At 46.1% G+C, this 21,637-nt stretch overlaps 3 protein-coding genes across 4 annotated transcripts in view; 1 reads left to right on the top strand and 2 right to left on the bottom strand.

Moving 5' to 3' along the window:
* LOC144480711 (uncharacterized) overlaps window positions 1-21,637 on the top strand; it is a 48,466-nt gene that overhangs the window by 19,913 nt on the left and 6,916 nt on the right. The window lies entirely within an intron of this gene.
* LOC144480982 (uncharacterized) lies at window positions 2,244-8,114 on the bottom strand. The gene is made up of 2 exons (XM_078200607.1): window positions 7,927-8,114; window positions 2,244-3,991 (listed from the first exon to the last, which is right to left on the bottom strand). Exon 2 carries the CDS (start codon window positions 3,806-3,808, stop codon window positions 2,795-2,797), a length of 1,014 nt encoding a protein of 337 aa, XP_078056733.1. The 5' UTR covers window positions 3,809-3,991; window positions 7,927-8,114; the 3' UTR covers window positions 2,244-2,794.
* LOC144480981 (uncharacterized) lies at window positions 8,702-19,920 on the bottom strand. Of its 2 annotated transcripts, XM_078200604.1 has the most exons (4): window positions 19,837-19,920; window positions 19,367-19,454; window positions 15,222-15,460; window positions 8,702-10,753 (listed from the first exon to the last, which is right to left on the bottom strand). In XM_078200604.1, exon 4 carries the CDS (start codon window positions 10,642-10,644, stop codon window positions 9,607-9,609), a length of 1,038 nt encoding a protein of 345 aa, XP_078056730.1. In that variant the 5' UTR covers window positions 10,645-10,753; window positions 15,222-15,460; window positions 19,367-19,454; window positions 19,837-19,920; the 3' UTR covers window positions 8,702-9,606. The 2 variants fall into 2 exon arrangements, with proteins under 2 accessions (XP_078056730.1, XP_078056731.1); XM_078200605.1 differs by lacking the exons at window positions 15,222-15,460; window positions 19,367-19,454; window positions 19,837-19,920 and adding an exon at window positions 11,312-11,335.

Here is a 21,637-nt window from a genome sequence, read left to right as displayed (position 1 = left end):
CGGTGCGGAGAGGGGAGGGTCGGGATGGCGACCTCTTCGTGAACCTGCTCCTGGGCCTGGTGAAAGGCGCCATTAACAGGTCCAGGCAGCAGGCGATCGAGGGGGCCGTCCATCCTGACTGTCTGCCCCTCTACCGCGGGTACGTTCGTGGCCGGATGTCCCTGGAGAGGGAGCATGCGGTGTCCACGGGCGCAGTTGACGCCTTCCGCGGCCATTGGGCACCGCAGGAGCTGGGGTGCATTATAGACCCCGATAATCACATTTTGATTTGATGTTTTAAGTTTCCTTTGCACTTTGTTTCTGTTCGGGCTGTTCCCCCTCCTTTTGGGGAGCTGCCCCTTTTACTTTGTCCCTGAGTTAATTTGAGTTTGTTTATTTGGTTTGCCCTAAAAGAGGCACAGGGAAAATGTGCAGACTCCACACAGTCAGCTGAGGCACGAATTGAACCCGGGTTCCTGGCGCTGTGAGGCAGCAATGCTGACCACTGTGCTGCCAGGCTGCCTGTGTTTTAAGAAATCTCATTAAAATCTGGAACTCAGATGGGGATATGGGTTGGTGTTTGGTGGGAATCAGATTTACAGAATTTCAGAATGGATTCCTGTAATAGCAGCAATCCAATTGCTATATGTTGGTAAGACTGAGGGAAGTATTTAAAGTGGAGACCATCGGTGTGTTTAAAGGTCGTGATGGAATTTATGAACTGAGAAAATATGTGAGAGCAAAGAAATCAATCTCGAAAATTGTAGTCACTTCACGGTGTTCCAGGAGAAGTGGCGTCTGGTTGTGGAGATGTCAGGTTTTACACAGCACATGGTCATTCTGAATGGAGAATCTCTGAGTTGTACAATTCACATCATTCAGGGGCCAGATTGTCTGCTCAGAAAGAGGAAGGTTTCTGTGACACCAATGAAAAGCAACACACGGACTCACAGACACCCTCACACACACAGAGTCTCACACCCTGCAAATTATCTCCTGTCACTTTATTGTTTTTAGTCTTTTTGAAATAAATCCTGAATGAACTATAAAATCATTCATAAGTACTTGTTGAGATTCCCCTGAAAGGCATCGACACTGTTCATTTCACTCCCTGTAGTTGTGATTTCCATATTCTCGCCACTCTTTGTGTAGAGAAATTTATCCTGGATTTCCGATTGGATTTCTTAGTGACTGTTTTATATTGATTGTCTCCAGTCCCAGTAACTTCATTGCAGTGTTAATCTAAGCCGACTTGTGACTAATAAATAAACTTTACTTTTTGCTTTTCCCCTCAAGAGGAAACACTATTTTTGTATCTAAACATTTTATAATTTTGAAGACCTCTGCTCAGGTTACCCCTCAGCCTTCATTTCTCAAGAAAGAAGAACTAGCCTGTCAATCCTTTCCTGATAAAAAAAAACACACATTTTGAAATTCATTTATGGGATGTGGGCATTGCTGGCTTGGCCAGCATTTATGGCTAATCCAGAGAAGGTGGTGGTGAGCTGCCTTCTACATTAAAATCTCATCATTAAAATCTTCTCTGCGCCCTCTCCAGTGCCTGGATATTTTTTAATAATACGGTGACCAGAATGGTGTGCAGTGGTCAGTAAGATTCTTGATCAGAGAGTCACAGATTTTCCAAAAGTGGTTTGAGCTTATCCATGGTTTTAAATTAGATTCTTAGGAAGCAACAATTTAAAAATGATGTATAATAAACAAGGGAAAAAAAACAAGACCCATGGCAGGTGAGTAACCGAGGCCCCAGCACTGATCCTGCGTTACCCAAATAGTCACTGCCTGCCAGTTGGAAAAAGACCCGTTTAATCCTACTCTTTGTTTCTTGTCTGCCAATCAGTTTTCTACCCATCTCAGTACAACAGCCCCAATCCCATGTGCTTTACTTTTTGTGAAGAAGTTGCCGAGTTGGCGGACGAGGGGAATCGGGTTCACATTTTCTATCTCAGGGCATAATCATCAACAACTTGTGTTTACACAGAGTGTTGTGGGGCTGGAGGAGGTTACTGAGATACTGAGGAACTTTTTTAAGTTCATTTTTACGGAATGTAGGCGTCACTGGCTGGGCCAGCATTTCTTGCCCATCTCTAACTGCCCTCCATTTCAGAGGGCATTTGAGAGTCAACCACATTGCTGGTCTGGAGTCACATGTAGGCCTGACCAGGTAAGGACGGCAGGTTTCCTTTTCTAAAGGACGTTACTGAACCAAATGGGTTTTTACGACAATTGATTAAAGGTTGAGGTTTGTCATTAGACTTTTAATTGAAGATTTTAATTGAATACAAATTTCACCATTGCCTGTGGTGGGATTCGAACCTGGGTCCCCAGAGCCTTACCCTGAGTCCAGTGATAATTCCACTGTGCCGCTGCCTCCCCTATTCATCCAATTGTTATTGTTTATCTCAGGGCGCAGAAACAACAGAATCCAACTGTGCCGGTCACACATGAAGTCGTCTATGTTTCAGCAGGCTGTAATACTGATTAAATCCCTTCCCACACATGGAGCAGTTGAAAGGTTTTGCCCCAGTGTGAACTCGCTGGTGTCTCTGCAGGCGGGATGGATCAGTGAATCCCTTCCCACACAGGGAGCAGGTGAACGGTTCTGTCGCAGTGTGAGCTCGCTGGTGTTTCAGCATATAGGATGAATCAGTGAATCCCTTCCCACACACAGAGCAGGTGAACGGCTTCTCCCCAGTGTGAATGCGTTGGTGTCTCAGCAGGCCAGACGACTGAGCGAATCCCTTTCCACACACAGAGCACAGGAACGGCCTCTCCCCGGTGTGAATGCGTTTGTGTTTCAGCAGATCATCACTTCTTTTAAAGGTCTTATTGCATTCTGAGCATTGAAAAGGTCTCTGATCAGAGTGAATGTGTTGGTGTTGATTGCAGGAGGAAAACTGAGCAAATCTTTTGCCACAAATGGAGCAGGAGAACGGCCTCTCCCCTGTGTGAATGCGCCGGTGTCTCCGGAGGTGGGTGACTCCGTGAAAGCCTTCCCACACACGGAGCAGATGAATGCCTTCTCCCCGGTGTGAATACGCCGGTGACTCAGCAGATGCTGCAAACAAGTAAATGCTTTCCCGCACACAGGGCAAACATATGGCCTCTCCCCAGTGTGAGTGCCCTGGTGTCTCAGCAGACTAATCCTTCTTTTGAAGGTCTTCTCACATTTGAAGCATTTAAAATGTCTCTTCTGAAAATGAATCTGTTGGTGAACGGTGCAGTGGGAGGACTGAGTGAATCTCTTCCCACACTGGGAGCAGCTGAATGGCCTGTCCTTGGTGTGAACCTGTTGGTGCTCAGTGAGATGCACTGAGTTGCTAAACGACTCCCCACAGTGAGAGCAGCTGAACGGTCTCTCGTGTGTGTGAAGGAGCTGGTGCTCTGCAAGGCGGGAGGACTGGCTGAACCTCTTCCCGCAGTGGGAGCAGCTGAACGGTCTCTCGTGTGTGTGAAGGAGCTGGTGCTCTGCAAGGCGGGAGGACTGGCTGAACCTCTTCCCGCAGTGGGAGCAGCTGAACGGTCTCTCGTGTGTGTGAAGGAGCTGGTGCTCTGCAAGGCGGGAGGACTGGCTGAACCTCTTCCCGCAGTGGGAGCAGCTGAACGGTCTCTTGTCAGTGTGAAGGAGCTGGTGTTGGGCCTGTTCCTCAGAGGTTTCAATGCTTTGCCCAGAGTCAGAGCTTTGAAGAGGCTTCTGAATAATGTGGTCGAGTTGGTGAGCCAGCAGGTTGGACGAACACATGAATTTCTTCCCACACACGGAGCAGGTGAATGAACTCTCACTGTTGCGAGCTCGCTGTCGTGTCAGCATGTTTTCCAGCTGTATCAATCCCTCCCCACAGGAGGAGCAAGGAAACAGATTCTCACCAGTTTCCAACTGAGATGGTCAATTAAATCCCTTCAGATGTACAAACCTTCAAATCCCAATGAATTGATTGACTCTGTCTGACGTGAGATTTGTTTGTCCAGACTGCAAATCCTCCTCTTCTATTTCCTGTAAAATAAGTTTACAAAGAATTACGTGGCTGGCACGGTGGCACAGTGGTTAGTCCTCCTGCCTCACAGCGCCAGGGACCTGGGTTCGATTCCGGCCTTGGTTACCTGTCTGTGTGGAGTTTACACAGTAAGGAGTCTAACAACACCAGGTTAAAGTCCAACAGGTTTATTTGGTAGCAAACGCCACTAGCTTTCAGTCCAAAGGTTAGGTGGATTGGCCATGCTAAATTATCCATTTTTCCCCCAGGACGTGTAGGTTGGGGAGATTAGTGGGGTAAATAAGCTGGGTTATGTTGTTGGGGCCTTGGTGGGATGCTCTGTCGGAGAGTTGACTTGATGGGCCAAATAGCCTCCTTCCGAACTGTGGAATTCTATGAATATATCTATCCTGGACTGACAGTGATGACTTTTGTAAACTCCCTTTACAGGATAATGGAAAGGAGGATTTACAGCAAGAAAACACAAACCAAACATCACGTTGAGATCTGACAGTCACTCGGATCATTAGGAGCTGATTGTTATTGTCTTTGAACAGGGAAGGAGAATTGTTTGTTCTGTCTGTGACAATACACAAACAGGCCATTCAGTTTATCGAGTCTGTACTGGAGTTTATACTCCACATGAGTCTCCTCTCATTCTGATCACCACATCTCAGCTTTTCACTTGATTTTTCCAATCCCTTTTCTCTCATAGGCTCATATATTTTCCTTTTGAAAGCATCTAAAGTATTTGTGTCAACCACTTCCAGTCGCAGTGAGTTCCAAATTCTAACAACTGTCTGAAGAAAGAAACATCTCCTATTTTCCTGTTTGATTTATTTGTTGTCTGTTCATGGTTCCCAGTAATGGAAGAACCAACAAGTGGAAACATTCCATTCACATCTACCTACTTATCCCATTCAGAAAGCCCGTATGGTTTGAGCTTGTTGTGTGTAAATCCTCCCTTTCTAACCCCCTGTAACAAAAAAGTGTTCAAAATCCATCACGATAGAAAATCCAGGGACAAGTAATTCAGAAAGCTATTATTTGTTATGAGGGGAATGGAGTAAAAGCAGGGAAGTTATGTTTCAGTTGCACACGGTGAGTCTGTATCTGGAGCAATGTGTACATTATCGATTTCCTTATTTAAGGAAAAATATAAGTGCATTAGAAGAAGTTCATAGAAGGTTTAGTCGACTAACACCTGGAATAGGTGGATTGTCTGATGAGGAGCAGTGAGACAGTCTCTGCTCGAGTTTAGCTTCTGCTCGAGTTTAAAAGAGTAAGAGGCAACTTAATTTAAACCTTTCACATCCTGAAAGGTCTTGGATGTGGAGAGGAGTTATAGAGGTTTACAGCATGGAAACAGGCCCTTCAGCCCAACTTGTCCATGCCGCCCCTTTTTTTAACCCCGAAGCTAGTCCCAATTGCCCGCATTTGGCCCATATCCCTCTATACCCATCATACCCGTGTAACTGTCTAAACGCTTTTCAAAAGACAAAATTGTACCCACCTCTACTACTGCCTCTGGCAGTTTGCTCAAGACACTCACCACCCTCTGTATGAAAATATTGCCCCTCTCGACTCTTTTTATCTCTCCCCTTAAACCTATGACCTCTAGTTTTAGACTCCCCTACCTTTGGTAAAAGATATTGACTATCTAGCTGATCTATGTCCCTCATTATTTTATAGACCGCTATAAGATCACCCCTCAGCCTCCTGCGCTCCAGAAAAAAAAGTCCCAGTCTATCCAGTCTCGCCTTATAACCATCAAGTCCCGGTAGCATCCTAGTAAATCTTTTCTGCACTCTTTCTCGTTTAATACCATCCTTTCTATAATAGGGTGACCAGAACTGCACACAGTATTCCAAGTGTGGCCTTACCAATGTTTTGTACAACTTCAACAAGACGTACCAACTCCTGTATTCAATGTTCTGACCAATGAAACCAAGCATGCCGAATGCCTTCTACACCACTCTGTCCACCTGTGACTCCACTTTCAAGGAGCTATGAATCTGTTCCCCCAGATCTCTTTGTTCTAGTACTCTCCCCAATGCCCTACTATTAACTGAGTAAGTCCTGCCCTGGTTCAATCTACCAAAATGCATCACTTCGCATTTATCTAAATTAAACTCCATCTGGCATTCGTCAGCCCACTGGCCCAATTGATCAAGATTCCGTTGCAATCAGAGATAATCTTCTTCACTGTCCACTATGCCACAATCCTGGCGTCTGCAAACTTGCTAACCATGCCTCCTAAATTCTCATCCACATCATTAATATAAATGATAAATAACAGTGGACGCAACACCAATCCCTGAGGCACACTGCTGGTCACAGGCCTCCAGTTTGAAAAACAATCCTCTACAACCATCCTCTGTCTTCTTTCATGAAGGGGCAGTGTTCTGAAAGCTTGTGGCTTGTGCTACCAAATAAACCTGTTGGACTTTAACCTGGTGTTGTGAGACTTTTTCTGTCATCAGGCCAATTTTGTACCTATTTGGCCACCTCACCCTGGATCCCGAGAGATTTAACCTTATGCAACAACTTACCATGTGGTATCTTGTCAAAGGCCTTGCTAAAGGTCATGTAGAGAACATCAACTGCACTGCCCTCATCTACCTTCTTGGTTACTCCTTCAAAAAACTCAATCAAATTTGTGAGATATGATTTTCCACTCCAAAGCCATGCTGTCTCTAAATGCCACTCACATGACTGTCTCTAATCAGTCCTTGTGTCTCTAAATGCCTGTAGATCCTGTCTCTCAAAATACCTTCTAAAAACTTGTTAGAACTGTTGTTTACTCTTATGGGAGAATCTTGCGGTCACTATTTAAAAAACAGTGCTGCCCATAGAGACAGAGATGAGATGTTTTTCTCTCAGTGGGTTGTGACTCTTTGGATCTCCGTTCCTCAAAAGTGGAAGTAGAGCCTGATTTCAATTAGATATATCTCTTGGGGCTAAAGGGATATTATGGGGTGGGGGTGGGATTAGGGTATTGAATTTGAGGATCAGCCATGACTATAATGAATGGCAGGGAATGCCCAAAGAGCTGAATGGTCTACTTCCGCTTCTATGTAAACATGAGGAGCCTGGGGCTGAAGCGTAACGAAAAGGCTATAAGACATCGGAGCAGAATTGGGCCACTCGGCCCACTGAGTCTGCTCCACCATTCAATCATGGCTGATATTTTTCTCATCCCCATTCTCCTGCCTTTTCCCCATAACCCCTGATCTGCTTATTAATCAACAACCTATCTATCTCTATCTTAAAGACACTCAATGACCTGGCCTCCACAGCCTTCTGCAGCAGAGTTCCACAGATTGACCACTCTCTGGCTGAAGAAATTCCTCCTCATCTCTGTTTTAAAGGATCATCCCTTTAGTCTGAGGTTGTGCCCTCTGGTTCCAGGTTTTCCTACTCGTGGAAGCATCCTCGCCACATCCACTCTGTCCAGGCCTCGCCGTATCCTGTAAGTTTCAATAAATTCTTCCTCAACCTTCTAAACTCCAACGAGTACAAAAGCCGTGTAACCGCTTCATCTAAGTACACAGGGATGCAACCTCTCACACTGAATATGTACATGACCCATAAACTTCTCTCGGCTGCAAACGTCAGGTGCAGCCTGGGAGTGGGTGAAGCTGTTTGAAAATCTGTTGTTCATTGTTGGTATGCATTAGGACCCGATGGGTGCATTAGGACCCGGTGGGAGCAGAAACACAAAGACCCGCCCACTCACAGTTGCGTCACCAAGACACCAACGCGTGCGCTCTGCTCCCCGCTGAATCAAGATGGCGGCCGTTAACCTGAGCTTCGTCTCGGGACAAAGACCTGAAGCTGCAAACACGGGACCTACGGGCTCATATTCGAGGTTTGAGGCCTTCACCAGATATTTAGAAACCTTCTACGTCCATCCGCCGCTTCCATTGCTCCCTCTATATTTCTGCATCCTTACCGGCTGCTGATGAGACACAGGAACTTCTCTCCAATTGCTGTCACCCGCACTGCGAACGCCGTTGCTTACTGCGCATGTGCATCTCTCCCATGCAAAGAATAGGGAACTCTTCCTATTGGTCCGGACCCTCATTCAGTGCGATTGGCTGGAGGACCAGCCGCTCCCGCTCGGTCCTCCAGTCCCGCCCCTCATTCACTCCGATTGGTTGGGGGACCAGCCCCGCCCCCTCTTTCTATTGGTCCGGAGCTGCCGTCAATCAATCCCCGGGCATTGTGATATGGAGCATGCGCAGTGTCATTGCTGTCCTTGGCGCTTGTTTGTCCCGGAGAAGCGGAGTCAGCGTTAGGCGGTGGCTGGGAGGATTTGGAAACACTTTGTGGATCCGCAAACCCTTCAGAATCATTGTCAGCTCCCTGGTTTGCAGCTGCGGGGCTTCTCCCTCCCTCCCTCCCGGGAACAGGCCCAGGTTAACGGCCCCATCCTGGCTCAGCCACTGGAGGATGGTTCACATCAGAGGATGGGGGAGGGGGACAATAAATAAGAGGTTACACTTTGGCCTCAAATCAATGAGGACTCTGATCTCTGGGAAGGAAGGAAACCCTGGGAGGTGGGCGGGGAGGATTCACAAACACCCGCTGGAGGCCCCAACACCCCCAATAAGAGCCATTGGTTTTATTGTCAGATGGCAGACAGCAGCTGGAGAACTGAATCCATGATGTGGAGATGCCGGCGTTGACTGGGGTAAAGACAGTAAGAAGTTTAACAACACCAGGTTAAAGTCCAACAGGTTTATTTGGTCGCAAATGCCACTAGCTTTTGGAGCGCTGCCCCTTCGTCAGGTGGAGTGGAGAAATGCTCACAAACAGGGCATACAGAGACACAAACTCAATTTACAGAATAATGATTGGAATGCAGTCTTTACAGATCATCAAGTCTTAAAGGTACAAACAATGTGAATGGAGGGAGCATTAAGCACACGTTAAAGAGATGTATATTGTCTCCAGACAGGACAGCCAGTGAGATTCTGCAAGTCCAGACAAGCTGTTCGGGTCAATGTGCCTAACCAGCACGTCTTTCAGAATGTGGGAGGAAACCGGAGCACCCGGAGGAAACCCACGCAGACACGGGGAGAATGTGCAAACTCCACACAGACAGTGACCCAAGCCGGCAATCAAATCTGGGTCCCTGGCGCTGTGAAGCAGCAGTGCTAACCACTGTGCTACCGTGCCTCCCAAAACATTAAATCTGTTTCTCTCGCCAGAGGTGCTGTCAGACTCGGTGTTTTTACAGCACTTCCTGTTTGTATTTATGAGTTCAAGAGTTAGGCCAGAAGGAAATTTAAAGACAGTTTGGCCCGGTGGGCGAATGGAAGAGAGGGAAGGAGCAGAGGCAGCTGATCAGATTGTCTCAATCTTGGTGACAAAGAAGCTCCATGAGCTCCTCACACTTGTTGGAGGTGAGGATGGAGGAGACGGGAGAGGGGGAAGCCCTTCAAATGGAACTAACATGTTTGAGGTATTAAAAGCATCCATCACACTGTGTTGAACATAAAGCTTGTGTATTTGAGTTCCACCCAAAATATAAACCTTCCAACTGGGCTAGGATTTATCAGCAGAAACAGACACCAATGAAAATAGTCAGGACCTTGATGTGATTAAGAGCAAACTCCAGTCCTTGCAGTCACTCGTGAACACGCTGGTGTTTCAGCAGGTGAGGTGACTGAGTGAATCCCTTCCCACACACGGAGCAGGTGAATGGCCTGTCCCCAGTGTGAATTCGCTGGTGCTTTACCAGGTTGGATGATTGACTGAATCTCTTACCACAATCAGAGCAGGTGAATGGTCTCTCCCCGGTGTGAACTCGCTGGTGTCTCTGCAGGGTGGATGAATCAATAAATCCCTTCCCACAACTGGAGCAAGTGAATGGCCTCTCCCCAGTGTGAACTCGCTGGTGTTTCAACAAGATGAATGACTGACTGAAGCCCTTCCCACACTCAGAGCAGGTGAACGGCCTCTCGCCGGTGTGACCTCGCTGGTGTTTTAGGAGGTTGAATGATTGAGTGAATCTCTTCCCACACTCGGAGCAGATAAATGGCCTCTCCCCGTTATGAATTCTCTGGTGTTTCAGCAGGTCGGATGAATCAGTGAATCCCTTCCCACAATCAGAGCAGGTGAATGGCCTCTCTCCAGTGTGAACTCGCTGGTGTTTCAGCAGGATAGAAGAGGTAGGGAATCCCTTCCCACAATCAGAGCATCTGAATGGTCTCTCTCTAGTGTGAACTCTCTGGTGTGTCAGCAGGATTGATGAGGTAGCAAATCCCTTCCCACACTCATGACAGTTGAATGGCCTCTCCCCAGTGTGAACCCACCGGTGTTTCAGCAGATGGGATGAACAAATGAATCCCATCCCACACTTGGAGCAGGTGAACGGTCTCTCCCCAGTGTGAACTCGCCGGTGTGTCAACAAGATGGATGAGGTAGTGAATCCCTTCCCACACTCAGAGCAGGTGAATGGTCTCTCTCCAGTGTGATTGTGTCGATGAGTTTTCAGTTCAGATGGAAATCTGAATCTCTTCCCACAGTCTCCACATTTCCATTGTTTCTCCTTGTTGTGACTGCATTTATGTTTCAACAGGCCAGATGATCGGCTGAATGTTCGTCCACACACAGAACAGGTGTACGGTTTCTCTCCACTGTTAACCGTGCTTTCCCCTTCCATGTTTGAAACCCAATGATATTCAGATTACAATAATTTAGGCGATAGCGTCAGATCCTGATGCGACGTTTGGTTTGAGTTTTCTCCCTTCCACTCCTGCACTTCTAATATCCTGTAAAAAAAAAGTCCAAAGTTAAAAATTGAAGCAAATATTTCTCTTGGTTTGAGTTTACTGTGTGTAAATCCTCCCCTTCTCACCCTCCGGAAAAGGAGACTCCAAAATCCGTCAATGTCAGTCCAGGATAGAAATTCACAACATTTTGTCACAGGGACAGTGATAACCGTGCCTGTGTCCTGCCCCCGAGAAAGATGACAGCCATTAACCCAAGTCTATCAGTGTTTCTCCTTCACTATTTCATGTGATGTGGGTTTTATTGCCAAGACCAGCATTTATTTCCTGCCCCTGAGGAGGGCAGTTAGAGACTGAATCGCATGTTGACAAATCTATGGAGAGACAGCAGATTCCCATGAATAAACAGGATGGGTTTTTAAAATTGTTCACAGCTGTAATGGTTACTCAAGTGAAATTATATTCCAGATTTTCCAGCGTTTTGTGAATTCTATTTAAACCCCCCCAGCTCCATGATGGGACTTGAACCCATCCCCAGAACATGAGGCTGTGTCACTGATATTACCACCACCTCCCCGATTTTAGAGCTGCTGCAATTACCCCCCGGGTCGGTGCAAACTCGGGCCCGGGGGTTCTTTATTCTGGGTTTTGAGGCCTCCTCCACTGGCTGTTTCTGAAGCCTCTGCACCCACTTCCCCGCCTCCCTGCAGCTCCAGCACCCACACTGCGCATGGGCCAGTCCGAATCCGCACAGCGCATGCTCCACTCAGAATCAGGTACTGCGCCTGCGCAAGCGGCTGCTATTGTGACAATACGGCACATTCTCTCTCGCTGCGAATGCTGGGTAAGAGGACCGCCATAGGAAGGAGATAATGTTCAACACAAAATTGTGCTTTGTCATCCAATTACGATCAGAACTACAGCGTTAATATATAAAATTATTAAATAAATTGATACATCTACCAATGTGCATGGTGGGATTATTACTGGACGAGTATTCCAGAGACCCAGGGTCCTTTTAGAGTCTACCCCACTCTGTTGTAGGTTGCAGCACGACATAGTTGGGTTGGTCACATGGGCAGAACAGTGATAGACTTCGAAATATATCACCATTCCTTCACAGTCACTGGGTCAAAATCCTGGAATTCCCTCCCGAACCGCATTGTAGGTAAACCCACAGCACATATACTGCAGCGATTCAAGAAGGTAGCTCACCACCACCTTCTCAAGGGCAACTAGGGATGGCCAGTGAGCGACGCCCATGTCCCACAAATTAATAAAAAAAATATGGTATTTAATCTTGATAAGTGCGAAGTAATGCACTTTGGAATAAGTAACAAGACAAAGAAATAATGAATGAATGGAAGGACACGAGGTAAAATCAGAGGAGCAGATGGGGATCTTGGGGTACTTATTCACTTAAGGTAACAGAGCAGCTGAATAGAATAGATAAGAAGGCATATGAGACACTTGCTTTTATCAGTCGTGGCATACAGTATAAGAACAAAGAGATAATGTTGGAGCTGTACAGAATGTTAGTTAGTCCACAGCTGGAGTATTGTGTGCAGTTCTTGTCACCTCACTATAGGAAGGATGTGATTGCACTGGAGGGGGTACAGAGGAGATTCACCAGGATGTTGCCTGGGATGGAACATTTGAGCTATAAGGAGACTGGATAGGTTTAGAGTGTTTAGAGCAGAGAAGGCTGAGGGGGACATGACTGTGGTGAATAAGATTATGAAGGATATGGATCGGGTGAGTAGAACCCTTGGTTGAGAGGTCAATCATGAGGGGACATAGTTTTAGGGTGCCAGGCAAGAGATTCAGAGGGAAGTTGAGAAAAAAAAAATCAGAGGGTGGTGGGAATCTGTAATAAACTGCCTGGGAAGGTAGTGGAGGCTGGAAACGTAACAACCGTTAAAAAGTATTTGGATGAGCACTTGAAATATTATAGCATTCAGATAAGGATCTGGGACAGGTGCTGGAAAATGGGATTAGCATGGGAGTTAGTGGTAGCTATTGTTGGTGCAGACTCGATGGGTCGAAGGGTGTTTTCTGCACTGTATGACTATGACTGTAAATCTCGCTCAGTCTCTTTCACTCTAACAGTCTCTGTCTGTGTCTCTATTTCCCTCTTTTGGTCTTTGTTCTATCTGCTCACTGTCTTTGTGCAACTAAATTTCACTGGATTGATTCCTGAGATGAGGCGGTTGTCCTTGGAGGACATTCAGTGGGATGAGTCTGTCCTCTCTGAAATTCACAACAATGAGAAGTGATATCATTGAAAAGGGAGGGAAAAGGAAGGATCAGGAAAGCAGCAAACACTTGATGTTGTTCCAGGAAAAGTGGGGTCTGGAGGTGTGGATGTCAGGTTTTACACAGCACATGGTCAGCCTGTGGATTCACCCAGGATGAAGAATCTCTGAATGATTCTGTTCAAATCACCCAGAGAGGAACCTTTGAGACAAACCACCTAAGAAGGAGCAGCACATAAAGATATCCAAACACAGAGATCCAAACACACTCTCTCTCCCCGTCTCTTACACAGAAATGGGCAAACATAGAGACACACCCACACCCAGACAGACATCTTCATTCATAGACACACACCCACACCCAGACAGACACCTTCATTCATAGACACACACCCACACAGATAATTCCAGCCCTATCACGTGGAGAATACAGCCCATTCTGACTAATACTGGAGATGAAATAACAGTGTCTTTACAAACCACAATGTTTGAGAAATTCAAGTAACCATTACCCTCCAGGGACTGTGAGAGTTCTGATTACCCATTTCCACTCCTTTCTCTAAACTTGAGTCTACGTTGAACAACATCTGGAACAGCAGCAATGACAAATCACGAACACTGAGCTGCCTCTTGTCAGCCTGGGTGAAGAGCCCTGCTGGGGGATAGTGTAAATTACAGAACAACATCCCTGGGTAATCAGTGTCTCTTGGTTCTGGAATTACAGAAGATGCTAATTCCCCTCACATTGATGGTCCAGTTAATGAAGAGAATTCTAAGACAGGTTTCAAGCATAAAGAATATAATGTTGTTTTGACTCTGTCATCAGTGTCTGTGGTACCTGCTGCACCACATCCAGCAGGTACCACAGACACTGTTCATCTTTTTCAAAATGTGGATTCGAATCCGGGTCCCCAGAACATTAGCTGGGATTCTGGATTAATAGTCTATCGATAATACCATTAGGCATCGCCTCCCCCAAATTTGTTCCCTTTGGAACAAAGAAGCTGAAATGGAGATTTCATGGATCTGTTCAAGATTATCGGGGTGGGGACGGGTGGTTTGATGGAGCAGGTCGGGAGAAACTGTTCCACTGATGCGGGTCAGTAACCAGAGGACTGGGATTGAAGATAATTAAAGAAAGACAGACTGGCATCAATATCGCACATTTCCCAACCAGCAGGAATCACAATGGGATCATTGTTATAATGAAGGCTGAATGGCCGAATGCTGCTCCTACGGCTTATGGTCTATTCCTTAGTTCCCTCGAAACAGGGATAATCCCAGCCTCCCAAATGAAGATGCAGTCATTCAAAAATTAAAACAAAGTTGATTTTTAAAATTTTTTAAATCCAGAATACTAATATCTAAATCTGCACTGGATATTGTTAACAACAGACCCCAATAAATATAGTTCAGTTCTGGATGTGATTAACAGCAAACTCCAATCTGGCTGGTGTGTCAACACGTTGGATGACTGATTGAATCCTTTCCCACACTTGAAGCAGATGAATGGTTTCTCCCCAGTGTGAACTCGCTGGTTTACAGTGAGAGGAGATGATTGTCTGAACTCAGTCCCACGGTGAAAGCATCCGAACGGACTCGAGTGTGAACCCGTTGATGGGTCATCAAGTTCCCAAAACTTTTAAAGCACTTTCCACAGTCTGGGCATTTAAAAGGTCTCTCGTCAGTGTGAATCCGTTGATGGCAGATCAGGTTCGAAGAGTTAGCGAATTTCTTCCCACATTTGGAGCAGGTGAACGGGTTATCCTCAGTGTGAATCCGCTGGTGTGTCAACAGTTCTGTTGATGTAATGAATGCCTTCTCACACTCAGAGCAGGTGAATGGTCTCTCTCCAGAGTGAATTCGCTGGTGAATCAGAAGGTGAAACGACCGGCTGAATTTCTTCCCACACTCGGAGCAGGTGAATGGTCTCTCCCCAGTGTGAACTCGCTGGTGTGTCACCAGGTGGGTTGACTGAGTGAATCCCATTTTGCACTCGGAGCAGGTGAATGGTCTCTCCCCAGTGTGAACTCGCTGGTGTGACACCAGGTGGGCTGACTGAGTGAATCCCACCTTGCACACAGAGCAGGTGAACGGTCTCTCCCCAGTGTGAATTCGCTGGTGTCTCACCAGGTGGGACAACTGAGTGAATCCCTTCCCACACTCGGAGCAGGTGAACGGTCTCTCCCCAGTGTGACACCGTCGATGAATTTCCAGCTCTGATGGGGAACTGAATCCCTTGCCACAATACTCACATTTCCACAATTTCTCTCCGTTGTGACTGCATTTATGTTTTGACAGGGCAGATAAACGGCTGAATCCTCGTCCACACACGGAACACGTGTACAGTTTCTCCTCACTGTGAGCGGTGCTTTTTCCTTCCATGTTCAAAATCCAATGATACGCATATTACGATAAATTGGGCGACTCTGTCTGATCCTGATGTGATGTTTGGTTTCAGTTTTCCGACTGCAAATCCTCACCTTTGAATATGCTGTGAAATTGATTTAAAAAAGAAAAAAAGAGAGTGAGAGAGAACCCACAAAAACACAAAGGCAGGTTGTGAAATTGAGCTGAATGAATCTGGTAATTTGTGGGGCCGGCACTGGGAAAAAGAGACCAAGAAAACTGATGGATTGTCACAAAAACCCAACTGGTTCACTAATGTCCTTCAGGGAAGGGAACCTTTGAGCCAGTCTGAACCTATACAAGACCAGAGCTTCAATGTGAAGAGGCAGCGGATGGGCGGGATTAAGAGATGTGGGAGGAGAAGAGGTGAAGGAGTGGATACATCTACAACCAGACAGAAACTCCCAAACCCTCAACCTCCACCATTTAGAAAGACCAGGTTCACAGGTGAATGTGAACATCATCACCTCAAAGTCACACAGCATCGCGACTGGACTGAGATCCTGTCCTGGATTAGGAGAAGTTTCCTCCATTTAAAGAGTGAGAAACATGAAACAATTGTCTTCAGTCCGTGCTACAAACTCCACCCCGTGGACACTGACACCATCCCACTCTGATGCTGAAGCAGGCTGTTTACAACCAGGTTCAAATATTTATTTTCTAAGTCTGACTTTGCAGGGTCGACAAGGCTGTTTCCCGTGCCAAGGCCTATGCCTGGTCTGCCCATTTCCATACCTTTTTAGTAACTTTGTACCAGTTGGGTATAACTGAGTGGCTTGCTGTGTCATATCAGAGGGAATTTAAGATTCAACCACATTGCAGATCTGGAGATACATGTAGGCCAGACCAGGTGAAGATGGCAGATTTGTTTTTCCCTAAACAGCACTAGTGAACCCAATGGGCTTTAATGATAATCAATAATGGTTTTTTGCTCATCATTAGCTTTTCAAATTTAAACTTTTATTAAATGTAAATTCCACCACCTGCCGTGGCAGGATTTGAACCTCGGTTCCCAGAACATTACCCTGGGTCTCACCCCCTCGATGCCCTTCCAACCACACACCTGTCCCATCTCCAAGAATGGGTTTCCATCGGTGAGGGGGCTGGGACCTCACACTGCATACTTCTTTGAAAACATGTATTGATATCCTCATAGCTATTTCTAAAATTATTAAAATGGGAGAAATAGCTGAATCTGTGAGTGTCTCTGACCCCTGAACAAATGGAGCAATCTGGGAGACACAAAGAAACTCACACCTCATTCTCCCAAAAGCGACATTTTGATTCTGGATCATGTGAAACACAATTGTTCTCTGTGATCTCTGCACTGTAAATCTTTCCTTTCTCTGTCCATCTTCTATGTATGAATGCATCCATCATTATGAAGTGCTTCGAAAGGTTAGTCATGGCACAAATCAGTCCGGCCTCCCAGACTGCCTGGATCCACTACAGTTCACTACTGCCACAACAGGTCCACAGCAGACACCACCTCCCTGGCCCTGCACTCAACCCTGGAACCACCTGGATAACAAAGCACCTATTTCAGACTCCTATGTATTGACTACAGCTCAGCCTTCAACACCATTATTCCTACGAAACACATCTCCAAATTCCGTGGCCTGGGGCTTAGCTCCTCTCTCTACGACTGGATCCAAGACTTCCGAACACACAGACTGCAATCAGTAAGAATAAGCAACAACACCTCCTCCACAATCATCCTCAACACCGGTGCCCAACAAGGCTGTGTCCTCAGCCCGTTACTATACTCCTTATACACCTATGACTGTGTGGCCAAATTCCCCCGCAACTTGATTTTCATGTTTGCTGATGACACCACCGCAGTGAGTCATTTCTCAAACAATGATGAGACAGAGACAGGAATGAGACAGAGAATCTGGTGAACTGGTGACAATAATCTCTCCCTCAATGTCAACAAAATGAAGGAGATAGTCATCGACTTCAGGAATCGTAAAGGAGAACATGCCCCTGTCTACATCAACAGAGATGAAGTGGAAATGGTCGAGAGCTGAGTTTCTAGGTGACCAGATACCAACAAACTGTCCTGGTCCCTCCAGCCAATGCTACAATTACGAAAGCCCACCAATGTCTCTGCTTTCTCAGGAAGCTAAGGAAATTTGGCATGTCCGTTATGACTTTCAACAACTTTTATAGATACACCATAGAAAGCATTCTTTCTGGTTGTATCACAGCTTGGCGTGGTTCCTGCTCTGTCCAAGAACGCAAGAAACTACAATGGGTCATGACCGAAGCCTAGTCCATCACGCAAACCAGCCTCCCAACCATTGACTCTGTCTACACTTACCGCAACCTCAGAAAAGCAGCCAGTATAATCAATGACCCCACACACCCCGGACATTCTCTCTTCCAACTTCTTCCATCGGGAAAAAGATACAAAAGTCTGAGGTCCCGTACCAATCGACTCAATAACAGCTTCTTCCCTGCTGCTGTCAGACTTTTGAATGGACTTACCTTACATTAAGTTGATCTTTCTCTACACCCTAGCTATGACTGTAACACAACATTCTGCACTCTCTCCTTTCTTCCTCTATCTATGGTATGCAAGAAACAATACTTTTCACTTCATACTAATACATGGTGGCACAGTGGTTAGCACTGCTGCCTCACAGCACTGGGGACCCAGATTCGATTCCCGGCTTGGCTCACTGTCTGTGTGGAGTTTGCATATTCTCCCTGTGTCTGCATGGGTTTCTTCCGGAAGCTCTGGTTTCCTCCCACAGTCCAAAGATGTGCAGGTGAGGTTAATTGGCCGTGCTAAAATTCTCCCTCTGAACAGGTGCCAGAGTGTGGCGACGAGGGGATTTTTACAGGACCTTCATCGCAGTCTGAATGTAAGCCTACTTGTGACTAATAAATAAACTTTGTGTGACAATAATAAATCAAATCAAATGGTGCAACATTGAGTTACCACATTTGGAGTGTCTGTGAGTAAACTAAAGTTAATTCTCACTTAGAGTCATAGAGGTTTACAGCATGGAAACAGGCCCTTCGGCCCAACTTGTCCATGCCACCCCTTTTTTTAAACCCCTAAGCTAGTCCCAATTGCCCGCATTTGGCCCATATCCCTCTATAGCCATCGTACCCATTTCCTTCCCTAAAGGACATTAGTGAACATACATACGGATGTATGAATTACGAGCAGGAGTAAGCCTTGAAGTATTGGGTCGTATGCCACTGCTTATAAAGGACGAATCAAATCAAAAACATCTTTCTGGTCACAGACAGATGTGAGATGAGAAATCAATGTGGAATAAGTTACCTTCCGCCCCTCCTGTAGATAACATATCCCCCTAACATGGCTCACCCTGGCCCTGTCTTAGTGTTGTTTCTGAAAATTTCATGCATTCCCTCCTGACTTGACTGGACAGCCTCATCTATTCATTACCAACTTGAGTTTCGCTAAATCCCTGTCTCAGCTGAGGTTTCTAGAACTTTCATTCATTCCTTTATTTTCTTTAGACTTGACTGTCAGTGTCCCTCATTTAACCCATGAAAAACGTTGCTGTATATAAACCCCTGTCCTCTGCATCAAGTCCCACACACTCACCCATCACCATGTCCTCACCATGGGGCTGCAGTGGTTAGCACTGCTGCCTCACAGTGGGTTCAATTCATGGCTTGGGTGACTGTGTGTGTGGAGTCTGCACATTCTTCCCATGTCTGCATGGGTTTCCTCCCACAGTCAGGAAGGCTTGCTGGTTAGGTGCATTGACCCGAACAAGTGCCGGAGTGTGACAACTAGAGGAATTTTACAGGAACTTGCAGTGTTAATATAGGCTAAGCCTACTTGTGACACTAATAAATAAAGTTTAAAACACTGACCCACACAGGCTCCCAGTTAAACAACTCAATTTAAAACATTGCATCTTTTTTTGCAAATCCTTCCATGACATTATTGTTCCGTATTTCCAGTCACACAGATGTTTGAATCTTTTTCTACAGACACACTTACAATCAGGTTCTGATGAATGGAGTGACTCTGGCAGGTTTTGATCTGATGTCTGGTTTGAGTTTCCCTTCAAATTTTGTCGTCAAATTTCCTGTAAAAAAAGATCATCACTGTCAGTCAAGAATAGAAATTAAGTGAGAAACATTTCTCTTGGGTTGAGTTTTCTGTGTGTAAATCCTCCCCTTCTAACTCCCTGTAAAAGGAGTTTCCAAAGTCCATCCCTGTCAGTCCAGGAGAGAAATTCACAACATTCTCTCCTCCTGCTGACAGGGAGCAGCGCGCATGCGCGCTATTGCCCATCGCTCCGAGAAAGATGGTCTCCGTCAACTCGGGGCCTCCAACTCGGCATCTGCGGTCGCGGCCCCGAATGGTTGGAACGCGGCACTGAGCAGTTATTATTCGGGTTCTCCTGTCTCCACTGGGTGCTTATGAAGCCCCACCCACCCACCCACCCACCCCACCGCCTGCATTACCCTCCAGAATAAGCCGTTTCCCTGGAAACCCGGAGCCGATATAACCGCCCTGCTGCTACTGCGGCAGCAACATCCACTGCGCATGCACTTTGGATCTACAATGCGCGTGCGCAAAGTCTGTTGTAAGGATAGATCATATTCTGATTCACTGTGAATGCTGGGTAAGATAGCCACCATTGAAGTATGTTATTGCATATTAAAAAATTATGTTTTGTGATTCAATTACAACTGAAGCCAAAGCACCAAGGTATAAAATGCAAATAACTAATACAGCAGCTAATGTCAACAGGCACCACAGCTCTGTCCTGAGTTTAATTAATAGCGGAACAAACGTCTACATCTGAAGATGAACTCCTTGGAGTGTCAGCTGGTGTAACAAACTGATTGATTTACCATCCACCCCCTCTCCACACACACACACACACACACACACACACACACACACACACACACACGGACTTGAAAATAAGAATGAACTCATGGTTGATCAAATCCTTTGAACTTTTAAATATGTTAACAGAAGGGGAAAATGAATAAATCCATTTACACACACAACATACCTGAATGGTCTCTTTCTGGTGTGGCTGTGCTGCTGTAAATAGGATAACTGACCACTTACATTCCAGAACTGACTGGGTCAGCACTGCCCTATTTCCAAGACCAACATTGAGGGGCAGTTGTTTCACAGCGCCTGGGACCCGGGTTCAATTCCCAGCTTGGGTCACTATCTGTGTGGAGTTTGCACGTTCTCCCTGTGTCTATGTGTGTTTCCTCTGGGTGCATTCACCATTGTTCTTCCTGACTCTAAACACAGTTGTGAAGGAGCTTCTGTTCCGTGTCTAGGAGCTCTGAACCATGGAAAAGAACGACTGGGACACATTTCTTACACTCCTCAAGATTCACCCACACGGGGACTTTGTTGTCAGTGAAAAGTGACGAAAAAGAACAAAGTGCTGTTTGTCCCTCTCAGCGTGACCCTGAAGGACTGGGTCAAGAATGAAGTTCTGTTCCTACTGTATGATCCTCCCTCAGATTTCCCTTTCTGAGCTCCAGCCTGGTGACGTTAAACACTTAAATGGAAAAGACAAAAATTGACAACAATGATTCAATCAAATGTCTATTTCACATTTATTCAGAATATCAAACCTCAACAGAAGAAAAAAGTCAGAGTGAACATGATTCAGACCTGGATATGATTAACAGCATCAATAAGTGTAGAATCCAAACCTTGCAGTCCCTTGTGAACTCGCTGGTGTGTTAGCAGGTGGGATGACTGAATAAATCCCTTTCCACAGACGTTACAGGTGAATGGCCTCTCCCCAGTGTGAACTCGCTGGTGATTCAATAGATTGGATGAACGAGTGAATCCCTTCCCACACACGGAGCAAGTGAATGGCCTCTCCTCACTGTGAACCTGCTGGTGTGTCAGAAGGTTGTATGAACGGGTGAATTTCTTCCCACATCCAGAGCAGGTGAACGGTCTATCCCCTGTATGGAGCTGCTGGTGTATCAGAAGATTGGATGAATTAATGAATCCCTTCCCACAGTCTGAGCAGGTGAAGGGCCTCTCCCCAGTGTGAATTCTCTGGTGGTTCAGTAGGCCAGATGGGCGGCTGAATCCCTTCCCACACACACAGCAGGTGAATGGCCTCTCCCCAGTGTGAGTATATTGGTGCGTCAGCAGATCTTTTTTGCATTTAAAACTCTTCTCACAGTCAGAACATGGAGACAGTCTCTCATCAGTGTGAACAACTTGGTGTGTCACAATGTGGTATGAGCGAGTGAATCCTTTCCCACAGAC

This window comes from Mustelus asterias, chromosome 30 (genome assembly GCF_964213995.1).
Source record: "Mustelus asterias chromosome 30, sMusAst1.hap1.1, whole genome shotgun sequence".
Taxonomy (NCBI): Eukaryota; Metazoa; Chordata; class Chondrichthyes; order Carcharhiniformes; family Triakidae; genus Mustelus; species Mustelus asterias.
This window is presented reverse-complemented; position numbering and strand designations above follow the sequence as displayed.